At 42.6% G+C, this 23,458-nt stretch overlaps 1 protein-coding gene across 6 annotated transcripts; it reads right to left on the reverse strand.

Moving 5' to 3' along the window:
• Positions 1-397: 397 nt before the first annotated feature.
• LOC138971616 (sodium-dependent glucose transporter 1-like) lies at positions 398-23,233 on the reverse strand. 6 transcript variants are annotated; one of them, XM_070344389.1, is made up of 5 exons: positions 23,138-23,233; positions 21,117-21,430; positions 19,636-19,921; positions 4,975-5,409; positions 398-908 (listed from the first exon to the last, which is right to left on the reverse strand). In XM_070344389.1, exons 2-5 carry the CDS (start codon positions 21,255-21,257, stop codon positions 832-834), a joined length of 939 nt encoding a protein of 312 aa, XP_070200490.1. In that variant the 5' UTR covers positions 21,258-21,430; positions 23,138-23,233; the 3' UTR covers positions 398-831. The 6 variants fall into 6 exon arrangements, with proteins under 6 accessions (XP_070200490.1, XP_070200489.1, XP_070200491.1 ...); XM_070344388.1 differs by having other exon boundaries at positions 4,954-5,409; XM_070344390.1 differs by having other exon boundaries at positions 4,935-5,409.
• Positions 23,234-23,458: the final 225 nt, after the last annotated feature.

Below are 23,458 nucleotides of genomic sequence, written 5' to 3' on the forward strand. Positions count from 1 at the left end.
GTGTGTATATGAATTAGTGTGTATGTATACTTGTTGAGTGTGTATTTGAGACAAAGTCAAAGAGTGAAAAATAAATGAATAGAAAGAGATGAAAGTGTTTTAAGATTAAAACTAACCTACAAAAACTTACAACCAAAACGTTAACCTTTACAAAGTTTATTAACACTAAACAACTGACAACTGTCAACAAGTCTCACATAGTTTCTCTGGTCTATTTCAAGGGAGACAACTATTCTATCATTAAACTCTTGCTGCTAACACTAACTAACACTATAACCAATACAAGAGGCGAAGCCTTCAAGGCTCCCGTAAGAAATCGACAAACACAACCTCAAATCACTCCGTCACACGCACACGCACACACACCACACACACTCATTAAAACTAACGCATCATATTTACTCCATGTATAATTGTTTAAAGAAGTCAAACAGATAAAAATGACCGTGTATTTGTTGTTGGTGTAGTTGTCCCTGAAGGAGATCTTGTGCAATCCTCTCTCTCTCTCACACACGCACACTTTTAAACTGCATCAGCATAAATATCATGGCAAAGCTTATCTACAACTTACTCTTGAGCTTGCGTATCAAGATAATATATTCTTGGAATTGTCATGAGGTTATTTGCCCTGGTCCTGCACTCCGAAGTCTCTGATATTGTTCAGTGACACATTGTCCTGCTGGCAACCAGCTCCACCTGCTTGGGCATGAAGGTCACCAAGAAGACCATTATCTCTCATATACTGGCTGTGTGAAAGCTATTAAAGTCAATGCCAGAAAAACCGTGTATTTCCTCACTGCAGCCATGGGAATTTGTTTAATCCTGTCCCACTCAATTATCGGAATGTTCCTGTACACTATGTCTTTGTATCAGAGAGTTGTAATGTTCATTTGTAAGGACGTGCTTTCCTGAAACAAATGAAGAGTTGGATTACAACGGGTGCGTATCGCTGGCGCTACATGTCATTTGTGCTACGTGTCATTTGTCCTACGTGTCATTTGTGCTACATACCGCTATCGCTACGTTGATTAGTGGTACAAATAATTTGTCTATGAGTCGCTATCATTCGTTCTTTATCACTACGTGTCGACAGCACTACATCTTTTAGCGCTACGTGTCATTATCGCTACGTGTCAATACCACTACTTACTGACGACTTTCTCTTTCTCATTTTTTCTCTCGCTATCACTCCTTCTGGTTTGTGTGTGTATATGTATGTCTGTGTATGTGTGCGTGTGTGTGTCTGTTTCAGTATGTGCGTGTGTGTGTGTGTGTTTCTCTCTCTCTCTCTTGCTCACTCGCTCGCTCACTCTCTCTGCCCCCCTCTCTCTCTCTCTCTCTCTCTTGCTCACTCACTCACTCTGTCTCTCTCTCTCTGCCCCACCCCACCCCCACCCCCGCGGCTCTCTCTCTCTCTCTCTCTCTCTTTTTTCAGGATCATCTCTGTGGAATTATTTGCCAATAGAAATCAAACGATCCGCATCATTAAAGGCCTTTAAAAGGCAGTTGCACACACATTTGATCACACTATAAACTGCCCCTGATGTCTAGTTTCCATTGTGTACTCGGATAATGCATGCAATGCTCTTAAGTGCTTTGTTTTTTATGTTTATACTCGATCATTATTTTGATGTTTTACTAGTTTAATACTTTGATTAGATACTGTTCCTTTTAGGTATGAAATGATAGCATGTGCATGTGTGTAGGTAAGCGAGCGCACGCTCGCGAGCATGTGTGTGTGTATATGTGTGCATGTGTGTGTGTGCATGTGTGTGTGTGTGTGTGTGTGTGTGTAAGTGTGTGTGAGCTTGTGTGTAAGTGTGTGTGTGTATACGAGGGTGTGTGTGTATGTGCGCAGTCTTTGCTTTCGTTTACAATTATTCTCTGTAGTATGTTTCAAGGACAGGTTGGACGATTCGGCTAAGCCTAAAACCTTTATCCTTATGCAATAAAGTTCTGAGTTCTGAGTTCTCTCTCTCAGTCTCTCTCTCTCTCTCTCTCTCTGGCCTTAATAAAATAAACCATTCTGAGTTCTGAGTCCTCTCTCTCTCTGGCCTTAATATAATAAACCATTCTGATTTCTCTCTCTCTCTCTCTCTGGCCTTAATATAATAAACCATTCTGAGTTCTCTCTCTCTCTCTCTCTCTCTCTCTCTCTCGCATGATACCGTATATACATCCACGGATGTTTTTCTGTGTGCGAGTTTGTGTGTACGATACCGTGTGTACGTATGCGTTTGTGCGTATGTGTGTGTGTGTGTGTGTGTAATGAAGAGAGAGAGAGAGAGAGAGAAAGAGAGAGAACTCAGAATGGTTTATTATACTGTACTAAGGCCACAGACTCAAAAACAAACCACGGGGGATGGGGGAAGAACAAAGAAAAAACAAAACAAACAAGTCGCGTAAGGCGAAATTACTACATTTAGTCAAGCTGTGGAACTCACAGAATGAAACTGAACGTTGTCCGCCGCTAGTGCAAAAGGCAGTGAAAGTGACGAGCCTGTTTGGCGCGGCAGCGGTTGCGCTGTGCTTCATAGCACGCTTTACTGTACCTCTCTTCGTTTTAACTTTCTGAGCGTGTTTTTAATCCAAACATATCATATCTATATGTTTTTGGAATCAGGAACCAACAAGGAATAAGATGAAATAGTTTTTGAATCGTTTTCGGAAATTTAATTTTGATCATAATTTTTTATATTTTTAATTTTCAAAGATTGTTTTTAATCCAAATATAACATATGTATATGTTTTTGGAATCAGAAAATGATGAAGAATAAGATGAAATTGTTTTTGGATCGTTTAATAAAAAAATAATTTTAATTACAAGTTTCCGATTTTTAATGACCAAAATCACTCATTAGTTTTTAAGCCACCAAGCTGAAATGCAATACCAAACCCCGGCCTTCGTCGAAGATTAATATGCCAAAATTTCAATCAATTTAATTGAAAAATGAGGGTGTGACAGTGCCGCCTCAACTTTTACAAAAAGCCGGATATGACGTCATCAAAGGTATTTATCGAAAAAAAGAAAAAAACTCTGGGGATATCATACCCAGGAACTCTCATGTCAAATTTCATAAAGATCAGCCCAGTAGTTTAGTCTGAATCGCTCTACACACACACACACACACACATACACCACGACCCTCGTCTCGATTCCCCCCTCAATGTTAAAACATTTAGTCAAAACTTGACTAAATGTAAAAACACACCAACAACAATCATGAAATAAATACGTGGTGGAAAAAAAAAAAGAGACAGAGACAGAGACAGAGACAGAGAGACAGACAGAGAGAGAGACAGAGACACAGAGAGAGAGACAGACAGACAGACATACAGATCCGTCAGACAGCCATGCAGACAGTATATATACACACTCACACGCACACACAAAGGAAAGTGTCTGCCGTTTGAACATGTAGTAGGCCTAGCATAGTGCTATCGACACGTAGCGCTATCGACACGTAGCGCTACAGTACATTGGTTTTTCAAAAATAGTGATAACGACACGTAGTTCTATTGAGACGTAGTGATAATGGCATGTGTGAATTGTGGCAATAGCACTACGTGCCGATAGCACTACTGTTTTTGGCAATTTGTGTCGATAGCACTACAGAAAATAGCGCAAACGATACGTAGCACAAATGACACGTAGCGCTAGCGGGACGCACCGACAGAAAGCTTAGAAAGGAATTACGTAATTGGTAGACTTTATTGGTAGTCATTATTCTTCTTCTTCTTCTTCTGCGTTCATGGGCTGACACTCCCACGTTCACTCGTGGTTATTGCACGAGTGGATTTTTACGTGTATAACTGTTTTTACCCCGCCATTAAAGCAGCCATACGCCGCTTTCGGAGGAAGCATGCTGGGTATTTTCGTGTTTCCATGACCCAACGGACTCTGACATAGATTACAGGATATTTACCGTGCGCACTTGGTCTTGTGCTTGCGTGTACACACAGATGCACTAGCAGGTCGGCACATAAGGTGATCTGGGAGATCGAAAAAATCTTCACCTTTAACCCACCAGGCGGCAGCGGCCGGGATTCGAACCCACGACCTCTCGCTTGGAAGGCCGGCGTCTTACCACTAGCCATCTGCGCCCGTCGGATGTCATTATTCAAATGCAATCCGTCAGAGACAGAGAGCTTAGAAAGGAATAACCTAATTGATAGACTTTATTGGATGTCGTTATTCAAATGCAAACCGCCAGTGAGAGTGCATTTCTGTGTGTGTGTGTGTGTTTGTGTGTGTGTGTATCGTTCTTACTCATCTGTGAGTACATTTTTGTGAGTTTGTGTGTGACAGTTCGAAACTTCACGTATGCACTGCATTTATACCTGATGTTATTGTCATCATTGTTAGCACACACACACACACACACACACACACACACACACACACACACACACACACACACCAGGGCCGGACTATGGGGGTTGCGTAACTCCCCCCCCTCCCCCCTAGCCTAAACATGTACCTCACTTATTTAAAACATTTTTTAGTATTGTTTATTTTATGCCGTTTCATGCAAGGAGCGACCATTTTCCTATCTCAGAATATGACCTACCCATCAGCTTCAGGCAGGGCCCCCTGACCCCCCATAAGGCGCTCTGCCCCTTGACCCCGCCAGGGGGAACATCCCCCTGGACCACTACTGGCAACCCCCCCCCCCCTCCTCTTAGCCTAATCCGGCCCTGACACACACACACACACACACACACACACACTCACACACAAACAGTACCACTAACACATGTATGTAGGATAAAGTATTTTTATCCTACATACGTGAGAGAGACACCCGTGAGATAATAATTGTTCAAATCACAGGTGTGTGTATATCATGTAAATGAGGTCATGTCAAGCAAGTCTGGCAGGGACCTGTTTGTGTTCCGTCAGGGTTTCTTTTGCTTTAACTCCATTAGCATACTCTTTGTTCAAATGCTTGCCATCACTTGCAGACGGTTTACTTTGTCTTGGGACGGTAGTAGTTTCTAGTGCAGACACTGCATCAGTACTGTTCAGCCCACTCGTTGTAGTGTTCATGCCGCTCCCAGCAACTTCTGGACTCTGTGTTACCCCGTCGCCTGTCTCGTTACCAACCTCTCGTACCACTCTGTCATTCCATCTTTCTGTCCACCACAAGGCTTCAGCACTGCGTGCATGTCGATCATTGTTTTGAGAACCCCCTGGATCAGAGAAAGCGGGCACTATGGGTTGAACGTTGACCGGGTAATGGCTGGCGGAGAAAACGGTGCTGTTGGGGCCCAAAGCTCCTTGGCCAACGAGGAAGGGGCGAGCTAACAGGGGGGCAAGAAATGCACCAACAGCGAAGGAGAAGTGGAGAGCCTGCAAGTAGGGCGCGCTGGACTTGTTCCAGATCTTGATGCAGAACATGTTGCCCCCTGCACAATACAGCAGAGGTCTGAGTGTAAGTAAATTAACAATAACATCCTGGCAAGAACACACACTGATACAGTCCCCACATGAAAACACTGTGGCAGAAAAGCTGCCTGTACCTGCGTACACACACACACACACACACACACACAATTTCTCATTCACACATGAACACATTGAAAAGCCACAGCCAAGAAGACAACGTTGAAATATGTCACATGAAGCTTACTAACTTCAGACTGTACTGTTCAGGCTAACACCAAAACTGAGAAGGTGGCCACTTCAAGGAATACATACCGTACTTTCCGGGTGACAAGGCGCTTCGTTATACAAGACGCACCCCCTTCTTTTAAAAAAAAAATGTAATCCAGTCACCCATTGGACGCAGGGGGCCGATAGGGCGCACCAAAATGACCCAGTTTTTGCCATGAGAGGTGGTTCCCCTGTCATATCTGAGAGAGGAAACACTTCCTGCACCGGGGTCAGTGGCCGGTCAGTGACCGACTTTAACTGAGTGAAAATATGTGTGCTCTGTGTGTGCGGCCAGATCAAAGGCATTGTGATAGCTGGGTGGCCTTGTTTATAGACATGACCTTCTTCCCAGGGGTCAATGACCCAGTTTTTGCGAGGTGGTTCCCCTGTCATATCTGAGAGGAAACACTTCCTGCACCGGGGTCAGTGACCGGTCAGTGACCGAGTTTAACAGAGTGGAAATCTGTGTGTGCGGCCAGATCAAAGGCAGGGCAGTACCTAGTAGCTGAAACATGCATTATCACAAGTTGTTTGACTGGTACTCAAGCGGTCTCTTTGATTTTTTTCGTATTTCATACACGGATTAGGCGCTTCGTTATACAAGACGCAGGGGTCAAACTCGAGGAAAAAAGTCGCGCCTTATGACCCGGAAAGTACGGTATATAGATGCAGAATCAAAAAACAAGAAAGGTAGGTTGTTGGAACATTTGTTATTGACAAAACAATACATTCACAAATATATCGACCCAACGGTCTTTTAAGTGCACAGACAAACAATTAATAACGAAAACTTATCTGGCTGATTTTTTCTTCCGCCTGCCACGAAGCCGCAAGCGACAACCTACCTTTCTTGTTTTTTTATTCTGAATTTTGGAACGTTGGCAGTCTCTTTGTTTTTGGATTTGCTCATATAGATGCAGTTTTATTCACTCAGACAAACAAAAAATCTAGCACCCCAGAACACACTCATACTTACAACTCCAGAAACAAACTTAAAACCAGATCTAAAATTGTCCCACCATCTATACATATAAATAATCTAGAGGAATACCCGGCTTCGCCGGGGTGAATCGCGAGACAGAGACAGACAGCGTGGCGGTTTACCACAATCACCTTTGAAGGCGAAGTCCTGTCAAACGGGTTTGAGAATTTTAGAGCTTATTTCTTAGCCCTATATTATCTGTTGTGGCTTCTCAAATGCCAGAACATACAGACAGATAAAAACCGCTAGACCCCATCACAAACAGAACTCTACAATCCACAGGTTTTTGCCCACACACACACACACACACACACACACACACAGAAGCCGTATATATATATATGTATATCTATATCTATAAATATATAGAGATAGGTGACAGTGTATTTTTCGCGTGGCTATAAATTGATTCGACCTTTTCACTTTGACAGTAAGAACAACTTACGGGTGCAAGGGAAGCGTTCTGGACAGCGCAGTGACATTCTAAAAATAGTAACTTAGAAACGGGAATATGGATTGAAGCCACACGAAGGAAGGGAGATAAACGCAAAACACTGGAGAAGATAAGGAAGAGTTACTTGTAATGGTGAAATGAACACAAAAAGCAAAATCGGTTCAGCGCTGCGCGCTGAGAGCACGTGTTGAAATATCTCATCGATGATATTGTGTCCGGGGTGTAGCTGAATACGGTGTCCAAATTTGAAAAAGATCCACCGAGAACTTTGGCGTTGTGATGTGGTGTAGCGGCTTTTGTGTGTCGGTATGGGGGCCCGGGTAGCTGAGGTGGAACCAAAATCGGTTTAGCGCTGCGCGCTGAGAGCACGTGTTGAAAATTCTCATCGACCAGGTTGTGTCCGGGGTCTACCTGAATATGCCCACCAAATTTGAAGCAGATCCATCGAGAACTTTGGCCGTGCATCGCGAACACACACACACACACACACACACAGACAGACACAAGTCGTATATGAGCCTGTGCCAAAATGTGGTCTGCCGAAAGAGCCGACATGTTCATGCATTCCTGTTCATCAACCGCACTTTCACTCGCAAAAAGCACTGAACAGTTTGAAAGCATGTATGTTAAAGACATAATAATAATAATAATAATAATAAGAAGAACATTTATATAGCGCTAAATCAAAAACTTTCGTTAAAAAGGCCTGCTCTAAGCGCTTGACATCTAAACTAAAATGTCATTCACACTCTTTACAATGATGTACAAGAACTTCATGTCACACTCTTTCATTCAGTATAGCACCATTCACACAGTTGTTATTCTGTACAAAACAATAAGTTAGTCTAACATTTAAAATGTTCATAAGATGAAAACAAGAGAAAACCAGACTGATTAAAACAACTGCTTAGTGCTAACAAAGCATGAATCTTAATAATAACGTAATACATGTTTAACCATAAAAAAAACAAACAAACCTATATGCTAAAAATAACTTCGAACTTTTAAAAACTTCTTATAAAATACACAGCACAGCTAGATAAACACCAGAATGATAAAACAAAAGGCAACTCGTTAAAACTATTAAATGCATCAATGTCTAAAACACGAAAGACTCAAATATAAAATACACAATTCTCTAAAATTGTTTATTAAAACTGAAACCGACCTGCTCAAAGTAAACCATACCCACCCCCTCCCTACCCACCCCCAACCCTCCTCCTACACTAAATACTAATTATTTCTACTCTTAACTTCCCAACTACACGTTGGCATAGCACAGACAGTTTCAGAAACTTGCATGCATTACACCTACATGAAAAAAATTAAAATGTTAGCCGAAGCGAGCAAATCCGGCGACTTAAAAGTGGGACATTCCGTACATGGTGTTTTGTTCGTCCGCGGTCCAGAAATCTCCGTCGGCAAGTTAGAAACAGTGCCCATAATATTGATAAATGTACCCTAAATTACCACAAAAAGATGATGTCTACGAAAAAAAAGATGTTTATTGGCAAAATATTTGACGTCAAAAACATCCATATCGATCGTAACTCCCTGTGTCTCCAGCGATTTGTTTGTTTGTTTATTTGTTGCTTAACGTCCAGCCGACTACGCAGAGCCATATCAGGACGAGGAAGGGGGGGATGAAGGGGGCCACTTGTCAAGCGATTCCTGTTTACAAATGCACTAACCCATTACTTGTGTCCCAGCAGGCTTTAGTAAAACTAAATTAATACCTACTGGAAGATTACCAGTTTCCAGTATGTTAAAATAGGCTTAACCTATCTACTGCTGGACTTACATCAGAACACTAACAGATTAAACTATACATGAATCGCGAGACAAGCGGCAAGAGAAGAGATTTTTGGAAAAAAATACAGGTGAATGAGCAAGAAGGCAGAAAAAAGAAAATAATTCATGAAGAAAAAGAGAGCATGACAGGAAAGAGGAACCAAAAATCTACCTAACAGCAAACTAGAAAGCTCCTGCGGTTCCAAAAACAGGAGGGGCCTTTAATTTCATAACCGCAGTGCCCCACTGCGGGATGTCTCCAGCGAACTCACGATACGTCCCTCGATTTTCGAATCTACGAACGTCATTATCGCAACCGAAAGTTGTAAGCAGCAGTAAATCAAAAGTTTTATTTGATTTGCAAACAATTGATTTAAAATAAAAGTATTTTAAGTAGTTTTGAGACGTTTTTAGGTTGAATGCAATTTTCATGTCTTTTTGTTACGATCGCTCAATATTCAATAACTTATTTTAAATGACCGCGGAAGTATCGGGGCTGCTGTTATATATAGTAAAAACGTTACACGCACGCAGTTGGACTCCATTTTGCTACAGGGATGGCCGACTTTCGCAGGGAAGGTAAGTTTTCGTTTCATGTCCCCTGTTTGATGAGCGTTACGATCGCCACAAAGTTACAATCGACTCAAAATTCTTCAAGTTATTTACTTATTCGCTGTGTTATAGCTAGTAGCAAAGAATATGTTTCCTTTCATATTTTAAGCATTTGTCTGGACTGAAAAAGTTCGTTGAAGCACGCTGGTTGTTTTTTTGTTGAATTAAGACACAGGGACAGTTTGGGTCTTCGTTACGATCGATCCATATTCTGTGATGTCTTTGTTACGATCGACTGAACATTTTCACGGCTAGCAATAGCAACAGCAAACAATGGTTCCGCTTGGATTAGCAAGTAATGTATGAGTTTTCGGACTTGTTTTTACATTTAGTCAAGTTTTGACTAAATGTTTTAACATAGAGGGGGAATCGAAACGAGGGTCGTGGTGTATGTGTGTGTGTGAGTGTGTGCGTGCGTGCATGTGTGTGTGCATGCGTGTAGAGCGATTCAGACCAAACTACTGGACCGATCTTTATGAAATTTTACATGAGAGTTCCTGGGAATGATATCCCCGAACGTTTTTTTCTTTTTTTCGATAAATACCTTTGATGACGTCATATCCGGATTTTTGTAAAAGTTGAGGCTGCACTGTCACACCCTCATTTTTCAATCAAATTGATTGAAATTTTGGCCCAGCAATGTTCGACGAAGGCCGGACTTCGGTATTGCATTTCAGCTTGGTGGCTTAAAAATTAATTAATGACTTTGGTCATTAAAAATCTGAAAATTGTAAAAACAACATTTTTTTTATAAAACGATCCAAATTTACGTTCATCTTATTCTTCATCATTTTCTGATTCTAAAAACATATAAATATGTTATATTTGGATTAAAAACAAGCTCTGAAAATTAAAAATATAAAAATTATAATCAAAATTAAATTGTGGAAATCAATTTAAAAACACTTTCATCTTATTCCTTGTCGGTTCCTGATTCCAAAAACATATAGATATGATATGTTTGGATTAAAAACACGCTCAGAAAGTTAAAACGAAGAGAGGTACAGAAAAGCGTGCATGCTATCCTTCTTAGCGCAACTACTACCCCGCTCTTCTTGTCAATTTCCCTGCCTTTGTCATGAGCGGTGGACTGACGATGCTACGAGTATACGGTCTTGCTGAAAAATTGCATTGCGTTCAGTTTCAATCTGTGAGTTCGACAGCTACTTGACTAAATGTTGTATTTTCGCCTTAAGCGACTTGTTCTTGGTTTGGTTGTGAAATATTTTTCGAGAAGGCCACTCGGGGATCTTCTTGCGTCAATCGTAACGCAAGACATGTAACTCTCACTGTGTCTCGGTTACGAGTGACACAAAGTATTTTTGGACAGCTATGCATTTACATACGTATGCCTTTCTTTTCTATTTAAGGTCTGCATTTTACTTTTAATTTTTGGAATTGAGAGTTTAGGGTTGTGGTTTTTGTTTAATGTTTGTAGCTTTGATTTACGAGGAGTGCATGTCGACCGTAACTTTTCTTGGGAAGGACACAGTATTGTTTTATGTCCTTTGTTACTTGTTTTTTAGTTACCTCAATTACCAGCCTTGTAAATAAATGAATCTGCAGATGAAAGCATATTAATTTATGGTGATTGTGTCAACTTAGACACATCTCTTTGTAGGAAATCAAGTACAGTCTTAGTTCTTAGGACTGATGTTAGAAGTGGTATTGTTGCTCTTAAAAGTGAAATGTTACATTTATCTGGGAGAGGTAGAAGAGACAGGGGTCAGTGCTGTAGAAACCGCACTTGAACATGTAATTAAATTCTAGATGTGCTGTGGGCAAATATTTTTTTGTCTTGTACTTGAGCCTCATTTCTTTTTCGTGATTGTAAGGTCTGCGACTGCAAGTCAGATTGTCACCCCAGGGTGAACGAGTCCGCAAGCAGAACAACGAGCGATCCAAAGAGTACAGACAACGGCTAAAGCTGGACCCTGAACGCTACGATGTCTGCCATGAACGAACTTTGGCGAGGAACAGAAGACATGCTATTCTTACACAAACACGTTTGCACCCACGCGTATGGCTTTGCTTGCAAAGTACACCAACTTTTTGAAAAATACACTCAACGTTTGGGAAAGTACTCTTGCCTCGGGTTTAGTGTAAACAGGTCTGCATCTGGTTTGGTCTGACTCCCTTCTGACAGTGACAGTCTGGCAAGATTGCTGATCATGCATTGCCCGAGTAGATTAATTTATTTGATGGGGGAAGCCAATTTTACGAACTTTGCAGTTATCATTATCATATTATTTTACATGTAGGCATTGGCAGCTAAAGCTATGTGTGAAAGCTGATCTGTGATTTTCTCTAGTCTTGTACATTGTGGTACTTTGAATGCTTGTGTGTATTTATTGGTAGAGGTGCACATAATTTTTTAAATCTCTGATTACCAATTTGGGATTGATCAAGTCTTGTATTTACCTTTGTAGGGTGCTAGTGTGCCATGTGTTTCTTTGATTATGTGCATGACTATTTGAGAGTGCAAGTGACACTTAATGTGTGGATGTGGAGGATATTCATGAGATTGACATTTCCCTTGGGCGTTTGTAATTTTACCTTGTTTTCTCCATGAACTTGCCTTTTAATTTTTAATTTTTATTTAACCAGTTTTGAGTGCAAAATGACTTTTGACTCGTTCAGACTGGAATGTAATGTTCACGAACATTAACTGCAGGAACTTTCTGTATAAGCTGATGGTGTAAATATACCACTATTTGGGAATGTTTTGGTTAGTTTTCTGTTGTGTTTTTGAGATTCTTGCCATCCATTTTCCAATGAATTTGTACATTTGAAGACATCTTATCCTTATTTTGCACTTCCTGCATGTAACACCTGGCATTTTGGCATTTCTTATTCTCTTGTCACATTACAGTGTGTGTTCCTGACTTTGTGTGTCAACCGGAACATGAGACACAGTGCCATTTTCATGTCTTCCTTGACCCCGTTACAGTTGACACAGCAGGGACTAGTTTTTCTACTTTGCTTTCTTTTTCATATGATTTTGAGGTTTGTTTGAGTTGCAAATGATGGTTTTAATAAAATATTCTAGTTTTTGAAACATCTTCTCTGTTTTTAATTTTTTTACAGGATTTCTTGTGACTGGAGTGTGTCAACTGTAACTCAGGACACAGTGATGGGTGTCTTATTTTTCAAAATACAAGGTCCATTTTAGAAGTTCCTCAATGAATCTCTTTTGGGATGTAAATCTTACTTGCTGAGTAAATTTGAAGCAAATCAGTTAAGAACTTATAAAGATACTTATGAAAATGCTGTGTCTCGCGTTATAGTTGACACACAGCTATGTTGATGCGTTTTTTTGTTTTTTCGCAAAAAGTAAAGCCCAAGTTATCTTTTTGATTATGGAAATAGTTACAATATACAAAGTCAATTAGTGTGTAAAGATTAGACAGTATTATTTCCAGTTTGGTTTTCAACCCCAAATGTCCCATTTTGGCAAGCACGTTTTGGCTCAGGCTCATATATATATAGAAGAGAGTGTCTGTCTGTCTGTGTGTGTCTGTCTGTCTGTGATCGCCAAAGCTCCGAGAAGGGAGGGGGCAGGAAGACGATGTCGTGCATGTGCACTCCTGTGACTGTGAAGATGTGCACCTGACCATCACCGCCGCCTCCTCCCCAACCCCCCCCCCCCCCCCCCGAAGAGAGAAACTTTTAGTTGTGGCTTGGCTCTTCTAAAAAAAAAGTAAACTTGCCCCCCCCCCCCCCCCTTTCAATCCCCAGATCCGACCCCCCCACCACCACCACCCCCATTCCCACCACCACCGCCGACTCCACAACTACCACTCCCACTAGCCCTACATCATCAACACCAACCCAACCACCATCCCCAGCACCCCCATCATCCCCCATCACCACCACACCAACCCCTTCCTTACCCCCTAAAAGAAAAAAGAATTATAGCAATCTCGATGTCATCACTGCATGTCTACTAAAACGGCTACATTTCGTCTACAACACATCAAAGCACAAGCCGCGTCTGCATCCCTCAGCAGGTTCACATCATATTCCGGAGTATTCAGATCAAAGCACGAAGCCGCGGCGTTTCAGCACGATTGCAAAACTGAAGAGAATTCTCATGCCCTCGTACAGATAAAACACTCGAAAGAATTACACGAACTTGTATATAAAAATGGATGTAAGTGTGTGTGTGTGTGTGTCTGTCTGTGGTCGCCATACCTCCGAGATGGCAAGAGGCAGGAACAAGATGTTGTGCATGCACACTCCCTAGGAGCCGCAGATGTGCACCTGGGTTTTAGTTTCTTGATTTATTGTTTCCTTTCTCAGATTATGGACCTCCCATTTATTGAATACAGCCTATATAGTGCAAGGCCAGTTCAGTGCCTGGTGTTCACATGTAGTAAGCACATAATGTCAGTCATATTACAGATTTTCTATTGCTCCTATGAGGAGAAACAATCGGAAGAAGAGAAAATCAACCGGATAGTTCAGGAAATGTCTAGTAGCAAAGGGAGGTAACTCTTACTTTGTTATAAATTTAAGGGAGGTAACTCTTCTCTTGCAGGCATGCCTGATCAGTCTTTACAGAATATAAAGAGTCAATGTTAGACCTGCTTCTCAAGTATCCAGAACGTTCCTAAGGAAGGGAGATAACTCAAATCAAAGTTATGTTTCAGCAAACAGAGTGTGTTGTTGGTAATACATTTACACTGTCTCATTTTTATATAGAGTCGAAGTGAGAAACTCCTGGGCGAAGCCGGGCCCAAAATGCTAGTTAACAAATAAAAGAAAAAACACTGCACATTTGAACCCCCTTTTAGTTTTACACTTTCAGACCTCCAAAATAGCTGAGAAAATCGGGTAAAACCGACAGTAGTCTTAAAATGGAGGTAAATGTACAGAGTTTTGTTGTGTCCATGCTAGTCCACTTCCAGATCCATGTTAATCAATCTCGTATGATCTCGAAAGAACCGAGAAGATAGCGGCCATTGTTAAATGAGGAGAACACATGTAGACCGGGAATAAAAGATCCACTTGAACACACGAGCTGTGTCATCTACTTACACTTTGTTGTATGCAAGAACACAACGACTGGCGACGAGGATGTCTCTTCCATCATTCCCAGCGTTTGTAGTCCAAGGGGAAGAAGGCAGTGCAGGGATCCGTTGGAAGAAATGGATCGACAAACTCGAAAATATGTTGTGCGGTTTGGATGTAACGGCCGATGATCGCAAGAAAGCACTACTCCTTCATTACGCAGGTGACGAAGTGTATGAAATTTTTGACAACTTCTCCGATGATCAAAAAGGCGTGGATGCTGTCACAGGCGCTGATAACACTCCAAACACCTATCAAGTTGCGAAAAAGAGTCTGACTGACTATTTCACACCAAAACAAAACGTTGCATACGACACGTTCAAGTTTCGAGGCACTATTCAGCAACCATCAGAAACAATTGATGCATACATTACGCGTTTGAAAACGATCGCACATCGTTGTGATTCCCATGATGTGGATAGAGAGATACTAGGACAACTGGTCCAAGGATGTTCATCATCCAAGGTAAGACAAATCTTTCATTCTACGCAGATTGATGATGAATCCACAGTGGATGAAGACTACGACAATCCCTACTACTCAAGCGATGAAGTCGTTTTCAGTATCTCAAACCCCAAGTCAAAATCTCTGTCAGTGGAGGTGCACATTTTCAACAAACCAGTCCCCTTACTTATTGACACTGGAGCGTCAGTGAGTCTCATGACATTTGACACCTACAAGAAGGTATGTCCCAAAGCGCCCTTGTATGGCCCATGCCCTCTGATCTTCGCATATGGTTCAGATGTGCCCCTACCCATCATAGGTTTTGTGACCACTGATGTCAACTACAACGACCAGCGTATTCCAGCCAAGTTTTACGTGGTCAACAACAATAAAGTGAATAAGGCCAACAACCTCATGAGCCTTGACATGGCCGAAACCCTTGGCCTAGTCCATTTCACTTTTGCACTAAGCCCTGATGACAAATTTCACACTCTGTTCAGCAACGGCGTGGGGAAAATCAAGGACATCAGCATCAAGCTGCACATTGACCAGTCTGTCAGACCTGTGGCCCAACGACACAGGCGTATACCTTTCCACGTACGAAAAGACGTCGAGGCAGAACTGAACAGACTCGAAAAGCTGGACATCATTGAAAAGATTGAGGGTCCTACACCATGGGTAAGCCCTGTGGTAGTTGTGCCCAAGAAACAGGGTGTGAGGCTCTGCATCGACATGAGAGAGGCCAATAAAGCTATCAAGAGAGAGAAACACAATATGCCAACCCTCGATGACCTTATCGCTGACCTCAACGGGTCCACAGTCTTCAGCAAGTTAGACATGTCCAATGCCTATCATCAATTGGAGCTCGACCCGGAAAGCAGATACATCACTACGTTTTCAACCCATGTCGGTCTTCGACGATATAAAAGACTGCTGTTTGGGGTAAACGCTGCCGCAGAAATCTTCCAAAACGCCATAGCTGAGCTGTTAGCTGACATCCCAGGTGCAAAGAACCTCAGCGACGACATCATCATACATGGGAAGACACAAGCAGAACACGACGTGGCTCTTCAAGCAACACTCCAGCAACTTCAAAATCACGGGGCAAAGCTCAACAGGGAAAAGTGTGTGTTCTCAGTCTCAGAGCTTACATTTTTTGGTCACATCTTTGGCAAGAAAGGCGTGGCAGCAAGTCCAGACAAGGTGTCAACGATCATCAACAGTCCACCACCAACAAACGTCAGCGAAGTGAGATCCCTTCTTGGAATGACGCAGTACGTGGCTCGATTCATCGCAAACTACGCAACGATCACAGAGCCACTGAGAAACCTGACAAAGAAAGACGCTCCATGGGAATGGTCCGAAAAGGAACAACAGGCTTTCAACTGTCTGAAAGAAACCCTCACCAACGCCAAAGTCATGAGCTACTTTGACCAAAGAAAACCAACAAAAATCCTTGTGGATGCAAGTCCAGTTGGTCTTGGTGCGATTCTAACACAGGAAGGAAAGATAATCTGCTATGCCAGCCGAGCTCTCACTCCCACAGAACAGCGCTATTCACAAACCGATCGAGAGATGCTGGCTGTGGTGTACGGAGTGGAACATTTTCACCTCTACCTGTATGGATCCTCTTTCACCGTAGTTACAGACCACAAACCACTTCTCGGGATCGTGAACAGCCAAAAGCCAACGACAGCTCGCATCGAGAGGTGGAGATTACGCCTCATGCCATATGAAATGTCTCTCACCTATGCCCCGGGACGCGATGACCTCAATCCAGCTGATTACATCAGTCGACACCCACAGTCGACACCCCAACGTGAAAACAAAGGTGAAGAATACATCAACTACGTGGCCGAAAACGCAGTCCCTGTGGCGATGACTAAACATGAAGTCAGAATTGAAACGCAACGAGATGACCAGCTTCAGAAGGTGATGCGAGCGATTCAAACCGGACAGTGGCAAGATGGTGACGTGTCTGATTTCGCTCGTTTTAGTGAAGAACTCTCCATGCATGATGGGCTCATCCTGAGAGGTCATCGACTAGTCATCCCGAAAACTCTTCGTCAAAAGGTCATCAACATTGCTCACCAAGCACACCAAGGCATCGTCAAAACAAAACAATGCCTCCGAGAGAAGGTATGGTTTCCGAGAATTGACACAATGGTTGAGGAAACTGTCAAATCATGCATACCCTGTCAAGCCTCCTACCCCGGACCCAAAGCTCGTGAACCAATCATCAGTACTCCCCTCCCATCAGAGCCGTGGAGTGCACTTGCACTTGATTTCGCGGGTCCATTCCCCTCCGGTGACTATCTACTGGTGGTGATTGATGAATACTCGAGATTCCCAGAAGTTGAAATTATCTCGTCCACATCTGCAAAAATTGTGACCCGAAAATTGGAGACAATCTTCTCACGACAGGGAATTCCAAAGACAGTGAAAACTGACAATGGGCCCCCTTTTCATGGACAAGAATTCTCTCATTTCGCGACACAGTTTGGGTTTCACCATCGCAAGATCACCCCGCTGTGGCCTGAAGCCAATGGCGAGGCCGAACGGTTCATGCGCATGTTGGATCAAAACATCCGCTCGTCTACGGCAGCCAACCTAAACTGGAAGACACAACTTCCCACATTCCTTCGCCAATACCGAGGGACTCCCCACAGCTCCACAGGTGTTTCCCCTTTTGAAGCACTTACAAAACGCAAGATGAACATTGGACTGCCAGATTGCTCTCTTCCTCTCGACCCCATCCCCGTACACACGCGGATGATTCACAACGATTTCCTGAGCAAAAGGAAGATGACAGAATTCACTGACAGAAAACGCCACACGCAACTCTGCGACATCAATCCTGGTGACCATGTTCTGGTGAAACAAAAGAAACTGAACAAACTGTCCACACCATACTCCCCCCTTCCTTACGTAGTCATTAAGAAGAAGGGCAGCATGCTGACTGCTCAACGAGGAAATCACTCCATTGTGCAAAATTCGTCACATTTCAAACCGATCCAGGGCGATCACACTGTTAACAACGACGTTGAAGAGAAAGAAGACGACGATGAAGAGGAAGACGGCGAGGCTGAAGCTCAGGCATTCCCCTATACTTCACAGACCAGAAAATTGCCGGTGCAGCCCAATAGTCCGACCAATCGACCAGTCTCACCTGCACACTCACCCAGGAGACCTACTGCCATGTTCCACACTCCAACTACTGCACGGGTACCCAACACGTCGCCGAGGCACAGTCAGCCGGCCATGACCCCTGCTCAACCTGATCGTCCCGATGCCTCTCCGCCTGTTCGGCCCCAACGTCAACGCCATGCTCCAACATACTTGGAAGATTATGAGAGATAAGGCATTGACTATCGAAGTGCTCACAGGCCCAGTCACCCTGATTATGCGACATCGCCTGCCTATCTCCAGAAAGTGATAAGAAAGTCTGTGTAGATATCACGCAGGTCTGAGCAAGGCCCATAAGGTTCACCTGTTTGATTTGAATATTAGAAGCTGGATCAGGTCTGAGAAAGGCCCATAAGGCTCACCTGATCTGGACAACGTTAGCAAGTCTTGCGTGTTCTTTTATGTGTGAGATTGTGTTATATTTTGGTGCTGTTTGTTATGCCACTCCCACGAACGTGAAAAACAAACTCTATTTCATGGAACTCTTAATTTGCAGATTTGCATTGTTTTGTTTCCTCACACACACACACACACACACACACACACACACACACACACACACACACACACACACACACACACACACACACACACACACACACACGTTTACGAGATATATACATGTATTATTGTGTTCAGAGTGAAGTTTATTCGAACTCCCCACACAGAATATTCTTCCCATGGTGGAGAGAGGAAAATGGAAGAAATAATAACACTAACAGTGAGATACACTCTGCTGATATTATGTCATGATGCAAGATAATACACATTTGTTGACCACATTTTGTGATTATTAATTATGCAAATGATGAACATAAAATGTGCTAATTATGCAAATGATGAACATAAAATGTGCTAAAGTCTTGAGATGATAAAAAAAAGGGAATTTCAGCAAGTTGAAGGATTTAAATAATCCTTCGGATAGGCTTATGCATTTGATTTTAAATACAGTAGTTTGGGTTTTCTATAAAGTTTGGGAGGAATGTTGTGTCCATGCTAGTCCACTTCCAGATCCATGTTAATCAATCTCGTATGATCTCGAAAGAACCGAGAAGATAGCGGCCATTGTTAAATGAGGAGAACACATGTAGACCGGGAATAAAAGATCCACTTGAACACACGAGCTGTGTCATCGTCTTACACTTTGTTGTATGCAAGAACACAACAAGTTTGTCAACAGAAAATCTATTACAAAAATCAAGGTTTTAAAAGGGAGAAAGTCTGAAACAGGGGATGGGGGTGGAGGGGCGGGAGGTCTTAAAATGGGGGTTCACCTGTACACCCTAAATTGACATAGACATTCCCCCGAAAGCGGCATATGGCTGCCTGAAGGGCGGGGTTAAAAACTGTCATACACGTAAAAACCCACTCGTCCAAAAGCATGCGTGAACGTGGGAGTTTCAGCCCATGAACGAAGAAGAAGAAGAAGCCACAGACCTGTATCAAGCACGCCCAGTGCCAGACCCTGCACGGCAATCATGGAGGCCAGCGCCACCAGAGCGGTGCACCAGGGGACGGCAATGGTGGCCATTCCGGTCAACACCAGGGTGTAGAAGAGCAGGATCTGCTGGTCAAAGTAGACGAAGAGCACTCCGCCCACAACTGACCCCAAGAGATAGCCCAGGGAGCGCCCCGTGAAGATGAAGGAGATGTGTTCCGTTGTGGTGTGTGTGCGCTCCTCCAGATCCAGTAAGGTAGCGCCAGGGATGGAGACGCATAGCCCCTGCGTTACAGACAGTAGGTTGAAATACATACATTGTGTGCTACACTTACAGAGAGTATCTTAAACAAATGAGGCAGAGCGCTGTTTAGAGATCTGATAAATAAAGAAGTAATTTGAGGATAAAAGTCGCTTGTTCATTTCAATGCCAGGAGCAAGGTTCTGAATAACCCTCACTTACTCTATTACTCATGTCGTATGCATTAGAGCGCTTACTTCCCTTTCTTTATCAGATCTTACAGAGAGTAGACTTTTGAGTAGGGTAAGTACATGAATTCATAACTTTCAATATATATTAAAAGAAAGACTGGTGAATGTATCAAAAGTACTGTGACATAGTACAAAGGATGTCAGCTGACGTCATGGATAACTTGCTTTAGCGGGCAATAAACCATTCAATATATACAACAAAGATGAAGCAGAAAAACAACAAACAACCAATGTATGCGTGTATGGTGAATTCATTCATACATCAAGGGCACACTAAAAGTTGTCAATTCACGTAAATACAGGGAATGCTTTGTGTACACATGTGCAAAGATTTGCTGGCAGCCAACAGGTTAATGGTACACACACACTTAAAACAAAAGTACAGGTGAACCAGCCTTTGCAATCACTGTTTGATGATGACCACCTGCCCACAACGACTACCCCAAACGATCCCTGACAAGGTGTTTTTTCTATTCAATTAACTTTTCAACAGCGACCGCCTGTCTATTCTGCTTTTTCTTATTATTATTCGTTCATGGGCTGAAACTCCCACGTTCACTCATATTTTTACACGAGTGGGTATTTACGTGTATGACCAATTTTACCCCGCCATTCAGGCAGCCATACGCCGCTTTCGGAGGAAGCATGCTGGATATATTTGTGTTTCCATAACCCACCGAACTCTGACATGGATTACAGGGTCTTTTCCGTGCGCACTTGGTCTTGTGCTTGCATGAACACACGGAGGGGGATAAGGCACTAGTAGGTCTGCACATGAGATGACCTGGGAGATCAGAAAAATCTCCACCCTTAACCAACCAGGCGGTAGCGACTTGGATTTAAACTCACAACCTTCCGATCAAGAGGCCGATGTCTTATCCACTAAGCCATTGTGGCCGTCGGCCCCCGCCTGCCTATAACGACCTCCTTTGGTCAATCCCTGGGGGGGTCATTGTGGAGAAGATTGACTGTTATATTTGGCACTCACCAGAGCAAAGAAAGCCAGCGAGAGAGCCAGTGTCTTGGTGAAGCGTTTCACCCATTCCAAGTCCCATGTTGACTTCCGGCCGCTGCCTAGCAACCCTTCTTGGTCAAAGAGAGTTTCCTCCTCTTCCTCTTCACGCATCATTTTTGTTGGTTTTGTGAAGATATGCCAGCTTAGACGCTAAGCTCCAGTTAGAGTGACCCGTTCTCTGACTTGTGTATCCAACTTCCAAGAATCATTGCAAAAGAATGCTGCAACTTTCAGGCATCTTCTCTGGACAGGATGCTTAGAGCTCTGTGGGTTCAAGTAACAAGCTTCTGCAAAGAAAAGTGAACATTATTATAAGCCTGTCTTACTTTTAAATAGAAGCATGAGAGATAAAACATAAGATCAGACTAATAAAATGTGTCACTTGTCAAATTAGGTACACATGTTGAGACGCACTCAACCTCTGAAGATCTTAATCTTACTCCACAGCAATGTTTGATGAACACATTTTAACATTAACAAAGCATTGTCTTATTCGTCATCATCAACAATGTCCTACTAACTAGTACTAGTCAAACTGTCTCACCACAAGCACATGATCTTACATGCCCCCAACCACCATTAACTTCAGTTGACGCATGGTGATATGTATATATATATATACCTTTGACCATCTCTACAATTTTGGGTTAAAATCTATCAAATTTCATCACAAATCTGCTTTAATAGTAAGATCTTGACATGTTTTTCTCCCTCTTGATAATTGTACCTCTTGAAATTGGCTGAGGAGCATTTAATGTGAAGTTAATTTGGCAGAAGCCAAGCTGACATCCTACCTTTACCTGCATACATGTGTTCATTGCTGGCCACAACCTGGTTGTCTCGTATCACTGCTACTTTGTGTGTTCATGACCGTCACAATTCTAGTGTGTGGTATATGAACCGGGCTAGTGAAATTTGTGGCGAGCTAATGAATTTCTTGAAGTTACATACCCGAGTGAGGATAGTTGCCCTGTATAGGGATTTCCTCAGTATACAGAAAAAGAAGTAGATTGAAATTTCTTACAGTTGGCCATTCCTGCCGTCTGTTATTTGTTCTGTCTGTCTGCTTGTCTGAATCTTTTTCTCTCTGGGTCTCTCGCTAAAAAAACACCTTGCCACTTTATAGTCTCACTTCTGACTAGACAAGACAACAATATTCCTGAGGCGTATTTCTAATTTCTTTTCGTGGAACTGGCAAAACAGCAACACTCACAGACCCATTCTGATAAGCATCGCTCCACGGCTATTGCCAGTTGTCTCTCTGACCGGACGCTACAGTCCTACGCGAATCTATCAAAACAAAAATACAGAGTTATCTCCCATATGTTTTTTGCGAGCACTGATCTAAATTTGAGATCAGTGTTCGCGAGACGAAAATGATTGCAGATTGGCTGACTTCGACAGTGATCTCCGTTCTGTTCTTCACAGTTATGATAAAGACATCGTTCTAAGGTCAAAACAAGTTGAAATTTTGGGACTGCTGCCGGAAGGAGACCGTAATATATGACCAGTTTCATCACTGTCAACTGGTTACAGAAAAAATCGTCTGCTCCAGTGAGCGCCGAAACCAAACGGTTGATTATCACGTGACACTTTTGCCATATTTAGAGTTGTTTGCACAGTAAATACAGCCGCGAAATATAGCTCACTTGAAACTGTCTTACAATTACATAAAAATTATGAAACACCATGAAAAATCATAATGGACGATCGCGAATCTGCTTATATCAATAATACATTACAAAAAACTCTAAATATGTAAAAAAAAAAATCGGTTTCCTTGCCATACAAGGAAACTCAAGGCATCATGTCAGGGATAGAATGAGCCGAACTCATTTTGGCCTGAGTTCAGGATGTCACAGACCATTACAGATCATCAACAACAAGAGAGACATGTAGATTCTATGTCAGTCACCAAATCAACCTCAGAAATCTAGCTATCCGACAAGTGCTTTTAAGTTACTGTTGTACAGAAATAATTCTCTTTGACTCACCATATGTTTCATTCAACAATATTTCTTGTCTCATTTACAGCGAAACTGAAACCCAATCTGATAAAAAGACGTCTCGTTTCACACGCCAGTAAATACAGCACCCTATACTCACGTGACATGACATGTATGTGACTATCCCGAGCGGTGCTGCTGATAGAACTTTGAACAGGTGTATCCCCCCATGATTTTCACCCTCAAGATAATTGTACCGCTTGAAATTAGCGGAGAAGCATGAAGTTAATTTTACATGTCAGAGTATAGGGTGCTGTATTTACTGGCGTCTCTAGCAGGTTGACCTGGGAGAACGGAAAAATCAATCAA

Source organism: Littorina saxatilis, linkage group LG7 (genome assembly GCF_037325665.1).
Source record: "Littorina saxatilis isolate snail1 linkage group LG7, US_GU_Lsax_2.0, whole genome shotgun sequence".
Classification (NCBI taxonomy): domain Eukaryota; kingdom Metazoa; phylum Mollusca; class Gastropoda; order Littorinimorpha; family Littorinidae; genus Littorina; species Littorina saxatilis.

Coding starts and splice junctions, on each gene's coding strand:
- LOC138971616 (XM_070344385.1), bottom strand. CDS start 21,257: ATGATGCGTGAAGAGGAAGAGGAGGAAACTCTCTTTGACCAAGAAGGG. Junction 19,922..21,116: donor CGCTGGCTTTCTTTGCTCTG/GTGAGTGCCAAA, acceptor TCTGTAACGCAG/GGGCTATGCGTCTCCATCCC. Junction 909..4,885: donor CCCTGACGGAACACAAACAG/GTCCCTGCCAGA, acceptor CATTTGTTTCAG/GAAAGCACGTCCTTACAAAT.